Below are 9,464 nucleotides of genomic sequence, written 5' to 3'. Positions count from 1 at the left end.
GCAAGCTCTGGTAGAAATCCGTTCCACTGTCTGTTTCCTTGTACATCAGCCTTTTCACAGTCTTGACAGAACTTTCCTTGATGGCTCTGTTTAGATCTCTGGGATCCAGGCATATTCTGAGTTTTCCGTTCTTTTTCTCTACGACAACGAGGGAACTCATCCAGTCAGTCGGCTCATCTATTTTCTTTATCACATGCCTGCTCTCCATGTTGTCCAATTCTGATTTTAGCTGCTTTTGAAGAGCAAATGGGACTTTCCTGAATGGATGTATGACTGGTGGCACACTCTTGTCCACTCTGATTGTGTTCTCCTGGTAGGCAGCCTAACCCTTGAAACAAGTCTCTGTACTGCTCCATCAGTTGATCATATACTGTCTCTTTTTGTCTATCCACGACAAAAACTCTGTTCACTAGGTGTAGTCTCTCACATGCCGACAATCCTAGTAGACCCTGCACATCCCTTGGAACTATGATGAAAGATAGCTTATGTAATTGGCCTTTATGTGTCACATTCACAATGCATTTTCCTTTCATTGGTATGACTGAACCCGCATAAGCTGTTACTTTCATGTTTGCTTTATGTATTTTTGGCCTCGGCCTGATCTTCATGAAATCAGTCTCTGAAATGGCATTCACATTGGCTCCAGTATCCAATTTGAATTTTAGATGAATGTTGTTCACTTTCAGCGTAGTGATCCAATCTTTTTCTTCTCTTTCATCTTTTACAGCATTCACATAAAGTTCCTCCACATCATAATGATCATCTACTGCATCTACCTTGCCTTTCATGTCTTGGTTCCTGCAGCAACGAGCATAGTGATTTGCTTTGTCGCAGTTTTTACATATTTTCCCATATGCTGGACACTGCTTTGGGGGATGTTGCATACCACCACGAGTACAACATTTTTGTTTGAATATCCTATTTTTGTTGGGTTGTCTCACTCTTGCTTTCATCTCAGCAGTCTTGTTTTTGTTGAATCTGTGTGAATTTCTTTCCACTGCATGCACGTTGCAGCTAGCATCATTTAGCAACTCTTTAGCCTGTGATTTAACAGTCTCAGCGGCTCTACAAAGTGCTAAGGCTTTTTCCAGGTCCAGATCTGATTCTCGGAGTAGCCTTTCTCTCAGTTTATTATCTGTAATGCCACACACTATTCTGTCTTTGATCAGTGATTCTGTTAATCCACCGAATTTACATGTCTTTGATCTTTTTCTCAGCTCATTTGCATATTGGTCAATAGTTTCTCCAACTGTCTGTACACATGTGAAGAATCTGTGCCTTTCAAACGTCACATTGCGTTTCGGAATGCAGTAAGCTTCAAACTTTTCCATTATTTTTGAAAGCTTCATCTTGTCATCCTCAGCATCAAATGTGAAGTTATTGTAGACCTCTAGAGCTTCCTCTCCCACAACGTGCAAAAACATGGATGCTTTCATCTTTGAATGGCTTTCATCAGCTCCAATTGCAGACAAATACAGTTCAAAACGTTGCTTAAATCTCTTCCAATTTTCAGCCACGTTACCTGTTAGCTGCAGAGCTGTGGGTGGACGTAAAGCTTCAATTTCTGCCGTTTTCTGCCGTGGGTTGTGCTCAATGTCCTTCCTCCGTGGAATCTTCCGTTCCAAGTCCTTTTATCGTCCTCTTGTCTTCCAGACCAATTCTGACACCATGTGTTGCTTGGGTCTTGTCTGGTGTGGTATATCCAGTGGTGTCAAACATACGGCCCCCAAGGAGGTTTGATCAGGCCCGCAGGATAATTTAAAAGTGGAAAAAAATGCAAAAATGACATAAAATTCATAGTTTTTAATGAGGTGCAATTCAATGATTGTCCGCAGAGTGGTGCTGTTTCAATCAACGTAGAAGAGAGCGGTAGAAGAGAACCACAATTTTTTTTTCAACTGCGGTTTCAACACCCTCATTAGCAAAAATGTCATTATCCAAACAGAAATGAAAAATGGACCACATCATATTTTTTACAGAGATGCGTGGGAAACATTTGTGCTTGGTGTATTTTCAACAAGTTTCGGTATTGAAGGAATGATATTTGGTTATTTATAGCATGTATGGTATCATTTTAATGGTCCTTGACATCTACCGAGGCCATATGTGGCCCACCATGTGAAATGAGTTTGACACCCCTGCTTTAGTTTAGACTGTCGTTCTCTCTCTCTCGCAGTTACTCTCATTCTGTCTCTCTCTAGCGATTACTTAAAGAGTTTGATGTTTCTCTTTATTTGTAAGTAGGTTCGTTGTCAGATCTTCCAGGCAGATGATGCGCAGAGCTTGATCGTGGCGTAGAGTCGAGCAAGTCGTGCTGTGAAACTCCGTGCGATGCTGAGCAGGTCTCTGCGAGCGGTGCGTCTGTCTGGGTCTGAGTCCGAGATGAGTCTGAATCTCCCTGTCCCACGACAGCTGCTTTTATACCATTGTCAAGCCTGTGATATGCGTCAGGGTGAGACGCACATCAAGGAGATCAAGGAATTGAAAGACATTAAAGCTTAAAGCTGCGGTGCGCACCGGTGACGCCACAGGGCTCCCCTCCTGGATCCGAAGTCGGGGAAATCGACGCAGGAAAAAACGAGCTGGACGCACTCAGAAGAGCCGGTAGGAGGCGAGACGTTCTGGGAAATGCACACGTCTGCCGCTCCGGGTCATTCGGCCACACGGAGAGGCCAGGCACGAAGAAGGTCGATCACCGGACACGGGGGACGTCGTTGGTGGGGTGGCCGACGTCGATGTTCGGGAGCACGGCAACGTGTGCTCTACGACTGCCGGTTTGAGTCGGTCGATGGAGACTGTATCCTCGCGGCCGTTGATTTGAATCCGGAACGTCTTCTCACCGCGGGAGAGGACGGGATACGGGCCATCGTAAGGGGGCTGGAGGGGCTTACGCACCCGATCACACCGCAGGAAGGCATGCGTACATGTTAAGAGTGCGGGATCAACGTGCGTCGGCTGGTACGATGTTCGCGGTGACTTGGGCCGCAGAGCCAGCGCAAACTGCCGGAGGCGGGTGAGCAGATCATTGACGTCAGCAGTCGTAGGGTCGGTCGGGTTGAGCAGCTCACCAGGCAGGCGTAAACTGGTGCCATATACCAGCTCCGCTGGAGTCGAGTTGATGTCGGGCTTTAGCGTGGAGCGGATGCCCAACAACACCAGAGGCAGGTTATCCACCCAGTGTTCGGCATTGTCGGCAGACATTAGGGAGGCCTTCAGTTGACGATGGAGGCGTTCCACCATGCCGTTCGCAGCTGGGTGATAGGCAGTCGTCCGGTTCCGTTGACATCCCAGAAAATTGCACAGCTTGCCAAATAGTGCAGACTCGAACTGGGCTCCACGATCGGTGGTGATGGTCTTCGGTGACCCAAAGACAACAGCTTCGGACCCGCAGTCGGACAAGGGAAGGGCTTCGCACCATCGGGTGAAGCGGTCAACGCAAGTCAACAAGTACCGAAAGCCACGGGAGGGGGAAAGGGGTCCGACAAGATCTATATGGACGTGACTGAACCGGGCATCCGGCGTGTCAAAAATTCCCATGGGTGACTTCGTGTGGCGCTGGACCTTTGAGCGTTGACACCGTAGACAGCCGTGCACCCAGTCTCGCACGTCTCTTTGCAGTCCCTTCCAGGAAAACCTTTTCGCCAGCATCTTGGTCGTGCCACGAATTCCAGGATGAGAAAGACTGTGCAGAGAGTCGAACACCTTTCGCCGGAAAGAGTCGGGAACCAGTGGTCGAGGAACGCCGTCGGACTGGACACACAGGATTGTGCAGCCAGGGTTATGTAAAGGGACAGCGATGATGTTGGAATCGGTGGCATGGTCGGCCAGACCAGGGCGGCCCGGTAGTCGAGTGGTTAGCACACCGGCTTCACAGTGCAGAGGTCGCCGGTTCGCGTCCCGGTCCGGCCTCCCTGTGTGGAGTTTGCTGCTAAAAGCCACGTGGCTCCTCTTTCTCAGTGCCTTTCAAAACTTTTACATTGCCAAACGAACGTTCGTTTGGCAATTTGCATACAGCAAATCAGACGCCCGTTTCGTGCTTCGGACTATACCGTGACTGTAAAGGCGCTTAGAAAATAGGAGTCTATGTGGTTTGTAGCAATTTGCATGGAGCTTTTGCTTTATTGGATAAAACACACATTTGATTTGAAAAAAAAAAAAAAAAAATTCTTGAAGAAGTTGTCGGCCACTCAGGCCGAGACATTTTGAAAGTTGTACGCCCGACGTAACAGTTGTACGCCCCGGGCCTCCAGGCAGACGTTATTTCAAACACTGGTTGATGCAATACAGCTACATATATCAATATACCTTTCTTGATACTTGCACTATGTAGTTTTTTATAAAACGGTTTTGCACATTTACAGTATACAGTTGACATTTTCATTTTCACTATGCTTAGAATATATTGTTTTTCTATCTTTTCACATTTTTATTTTACTATGCTTAAAATATCTTGTTTTTCTATCCTTTCACCCCCCCACCCCCATCACATTCCTGTTCAAAATGCTGCTGTGGACTGCAAATTTCCCCATTGTGGGACAAATAAAGGTTTTCTGATTCTGATACTGCACAGAACCCTCAAGCTTCCTGGCCTCTGGTAGAGGACTCGAGCTAAAAATGGAGGACGGACACCACACAAGGGGTGAGACAAGAAATTTAGATACAGTATAGTTTTTAGGGTTGTAGAATCAAAATCAAGTGATCCACAGTGAGATTGATTGAAATTCATTCAACTCTCTCGGCGGGAGTACACCCTGAATTGGTAGCTTGTGTAGTTAGAATTTGACATTTAACGGTGTTCTAATTAATTGTTAACTTTTGTCATTGGCATCACCTTTTTCTTGCTATCTGTAAGTGTTACTTTGCAAAGTTGGTTGCTACGCTAACTTGTCATTTAAGTCAGGCTTTAACCCCTCACAAGAAGAAAATGGTATAAGTGAATATTCAGAGGCGGAGAAGAAAGTTATGACAAAAAAACACATTTGGATTTCCATTGCTTCTCAGATTTACCTATTTGTAAAGTAGTGTATTAACATTATTCAAAATATAAAAGGCAGTTTTTTTTAATCATTCAACTATTTATTTCTTCATTGTGAATATAAATAGAACATGACAGCTTTTTCCTTAAGCATGTGACATCAATAACTAAAAGTGGCATCAATTAATTTTACATTGAATACTTAAAGGACAACCGACACCTCCATAATTTATAAAATCACTTCAAATTACTTCTACTGAGCATATTTTACAAAGATTCCATGGCATAGGGCTATATTTTACGTTTTAAGACTCGCGCTGAATATTCAGGAAGTCTTGTTTTCGAGTTGATGACGATGCCTGACGTGACATCATCTCGAAGGCCCCTGACCGAAAAAGCGACACACAATGTATTTTGGGTACTTTGTTTAGTCTGAAAACTTTGTGTTGATCCATGTTGATGGCGAAATTAGAAGGAAAAAACATAAATAACGTGATGGTGAATCGTTGTGTGTTGCACCAAGACTACTAATTTGATACTAGTTGACACAAATTCCCAGCAGCCATACAGCCCATTTCCAACGGAGCTTGGGCGCCATCTTGTGTATTTTCTGGGACGCTACATTGGAGTCCTGACGGCACTAATTGATACGGAAGGACTTCTTTAATCGATTGCAAACATTTATGCTTTCCTCTTCAGAACTATTTGAATCATATTCATAACTGGATGAGTCATAAGAACACATCTTCTCCAAATCTGAAGCCATTGTTTTGATTCTCGAGCAAGGCAAGACGTCCTGGCGTGACGTCACGAACAAGGGGGCGGGACCTTCTGAAACTTTCTGAGGTCATTTTGAAGTAGTTTTGGGACACTTTAAGTCATTTTTATTGGTGTTTTGCATTTGACTAAAAATATCAGCCTCAGTGTTTTGGGTATTTTAGATGCTATAACACGTTTTTGTGATGTGAATTAGGAAACAAAAAATAGTGTTGGTTGTCCTTTAAATCCATTTTTCCGCACCATCACTTCATCCTGGACCTAAGATAGGGAGGTGAAGTTGGAGAAACTAGTAATCCTATCGGCGGACTTCATACAGCCATTTTCAATTTTACAAATATACACATGATCTATCTACACAATGAGAAGAGCCATGTTTTCTCGGGTCATAATACTTCATTGTTCTCTGAGACATTTTTATTCACTCCTATCCAGACACACAAAACAGAATATATTTGGCAACTTTTGCCCTTTCGGAATGCAGCTCATTGATCCATTCTCTACAACCCTTCACTCCTCAAGGCTCAGTGGTCATTTACATGGCAATGTGATCAGATGGGACAGAGTCGAAGTTAAGTGAGAACATAAAACAGTCATCCAAGAATAAGAATATCAAGTGCTGTGTTCATATTAATTTCAAAAGGATGCTGTCAAAACTACATGTCCAACCAGTCAGTCAGTCAAGTTCATCAGGCTGCGGTTTGGAGCCATCAATCACTACTTCCAGCCTGGTTAAGTGTTACATAGCAGTACATGTACAATCTTGAACTACTAAATAGGCCTCATCAATAGGTGTGGTCAGGACATTAGCCAAGCCAGTACTTCATTATAAAAACAAACAACAAAAAGGTGGAGCTTAAAAAAAATGTACATGGATTCTTCTTACCGCACTAAGTGAAAACAATTCACTTTAATAATGTATATATTAAATTATGATAGTTGAAATAACAACAGGATGAGGTCATTGAACTGCTTCACGTCACAACGATGGTACAGAAAGTGCTGAAGAATGAATGACTCTCGGTGTCTTTGTGTTGTCATATTTGTTTTTTGTTTTTTTTACTTTGTTACTTCCGGGTTGAGTGATTGCTGGCGCTTGTGGCTGCAGCCGCTCACCCGCGGAAAAAAAATATCCTGTGACTGTAAAGTGTCCTTGAGAATTTTTTAAGAGATTATAAATGAAATGTAGTATTATTATTATTGCAAAAAATAAAAAACAAACTGTTATGCCCTTAAAAAAAAATCATAAAAGTAAAACAATATTCTAACCAAATTCACTACAGCTATGACGACTTTCAATGTACCCATTCAGAAACCTCACTCCTGCTATTATTTCAGTTTCAAGTCCACTTTTTATTTCTTTGTTTTTAAAGAGGTTGAAGTGGGAAATGTGGTGACATTTAGTGTTCAAATGTAACACTAGTTCTTCTCTAAACTTATCAGCAATGGTGGTCCTCACTCCTTAATCTGGAGTTATCCGGACCTCACAAAACCATTGAAACAGGAATGTGTGTGTGAGATAACAAGAAGAAGGTAAGAAACACAAACGGTGCATTGGTGGCGTTTATAAGTGAAAGAGGAGAGAGATAAATTACATAAATACATTTTGAGATAAATTATACAAGATACGCGAGGAAGGCCATACGCTCCATCAGGTCATAGCTCATCAGTCAAGATGGATTCATAGAGTTTTTCTAAACGCGGATCGAAACCAGAGGAAACCCAACAATAACTGTCTGTCGTACTTTTCTTTGCTTCCTGTCTTAATCGACGACATCGCAAAATGGCAATTGTTAATGTCGTAATGACAATGAGCAGCAAAGGAATGACTGAGCCAAGTACGCAGATGAGCACTTTGGAGTTAACCAGCATGGCAGTTGCAAACATCGAAGCATTGCTTGGGGGCATGGAAACCATGACACTAGGTATATCCGTGGGAGGGGGCATCAAGGATACAAATTCATCGAGGTTTCCGTCATGTAATGACACCTTCGTCACAAGCGGCGTGCAATTTCTTCCTGTGGCATCCACACGAAAACCACTGGGGCATCCACAGACAAAACTTCCTTCAGTATTAAAACATTTAAAGTGACAGCGTTCAGTTGTGCATTCATCAATGTCCACGCATGCATGGCCGTCCTCTGCTAAAATAAATCCTTCTTTACAGTAGCAAGCGAAAGATCCAGCAGTATTGAAGCAGCCTTGTGTGCATTGGGAATGTACGCATTCGTCCAGATCGTGACATCTCCCGTCGATTATTTCGAAGCCGCCCTGACATGCGCATACGTAACTGCCTAGTGTGTTAATGCACCAGTGCCCGTTGCATAAATTTGAATGTTGGCACTCATCAATGTCTGAACAGTTGCGTTGATTTGCTGCCAATGTGAACCCAACGGGACACGTACAACTTGGTCCCCACTCTTGCACGACGCATTGATACTCACAAGTATCCACGCTGCACGTATCTTGAATCTTACATGTGTGTCCGTTGTCCTCAAGAGTGTAACCTTGCTTACAGAGGCATTTAACTTGCTCGGAATCCTGCTGACACATGTGTTGGCATCCACCATTGTCGCGCGTGCAGTTTCCTTGATCTGTACGACAAAATGGACCCGGTACAGTCCACTGATATTTGTCATCATTCCGGATGCACACGGAAAAGTGTGATCGCTTTTGATTGCATGTGACTTCAGCATATGTTCCAAGTGGCAAGGATTTCATCCCGTTTCGGAATGGCTGCTCGGAGAAAGCAGGTGTATATGATACGTGCCCGATGCCCAACAGTTGCAGAGCGTTGCACATTCCTGTGAAGTAAAATTTACACACGGAAAATGAAGGCCCTTTGCAGGCTCCAGCAGTCCATTTTAATTGAATGTCGTCGTGGGAATTATAATTGACCCACACACAGCGTTCAGTGCAGGTGTCCACAGGCTCCTTTTTCCAATTGGAGTACTGGGAATCTTCCTCCCCAGATACCCACTTGAAGCCCCTGAGGGGCTTTTCAGCCAACACACAGTCACCTTTGTGGAGTTTTAATCCAATCCAAAATGTTTTGCCCTTTTTCTTCTGGATCAGCGAGAGCAGAGAGTGCAGGATCTCTTCTTCTTCTTTGTCTCGTACTGTCATCAGGTAACCCCCATTGTGAAAGCAGCTCTGACTGGCCTTGGCAAAGCTCACATTCTCCATATGGACAGTGAAGCAGGCACTGGACGTGCACATCATTTCATGTTCAACACCACAAAATAGTCCTAAATTTGTCATGAAAAGCAGGAGACAGATCAGTGGCATAGTTGCGCTTCACAAAAATTTCCCCTGACACCCTTTGTGAGTTTTCTCACGAAATGAGAGCAACATGTTTAGGGCAAAGTAGTGTGGCTCTGAAAGTAATGGTCATGACGTTGTATCCTGTTTTGGAGAACTAAAGGCGGAAAGTGTGTGTTGAAGCCGTTAAGGGCTCGTTCTTTCTCCTCTGCTAAGCAGTTCCGTTTTGAGCTGGGAAGACAATGGCATATGCCATTGTGTTTTGACTAGTTCTCCAGATGTCTCCGGCCCCCTGTCGACTTGAGGCGTTTAAGTCCACTTACTCCCTTAGCTGTGGCGAGTTACAATACACAAGGCACAGAGGGTTCATATGACCTCAGAGATGCTGCACCATCATAATTCGAAAGTGGGAATGGGTGGAAGAGGAACGATGGAAAGCTCTGCCCATTAT

General features: G+C 43.9%; 1 protein-coding gene across 1 annotated transcript; it reads right to left on the bottom strand.

The window, feature by feature from the left end:
• Positions 1-4,162: 4,162 nt before the first annotated feature.
• Positions 4,163-9,220, bottom strand: cd93 (CD93 molecule). Its single transcript, XM_089005135.1, has one exon. The coding sequence runs from the start codon at positions 9,038-9,040 to the stop codon at positions 7,409-7,411; it is 1,632 nt and encodes a 543-aa protein (XP_088861261.1). The 5' UTR covers positions 9,041-9,220; the 3' UTR covers positions 4,163-7,408.
• Positions 9,221-9,464: the final 244 nt, after the last annotated feature.

This window comes from Hippocampus bargibanti, linkage group LG09 (genome assembly GCF_051943395.1).
Source record: "Hippocampus bargibanti isolate YZ-2025 linkage group LG09, ASM5194339v1, whole genome shotgun sequence".
NCBI lineage: Eukaryota > Metazoa > Chordata > Actinopteri > Syngnathiformes > Syngnathidae > Hippocampus > Hippocampus bargibanti.
This window is presented reverse-complemented; position numbering and strand designations above follow the sequence as displayed.

Bases quoted from the DNA above. Each gene is read 5' to 3' on its own strand.
- cd93 (XM_089005135.1), bottom strand. From the start codon at position 9,040: ATGCCACTGATCTGTCTCCTGCTTTTCATGACAAATTTAGGACTATTT.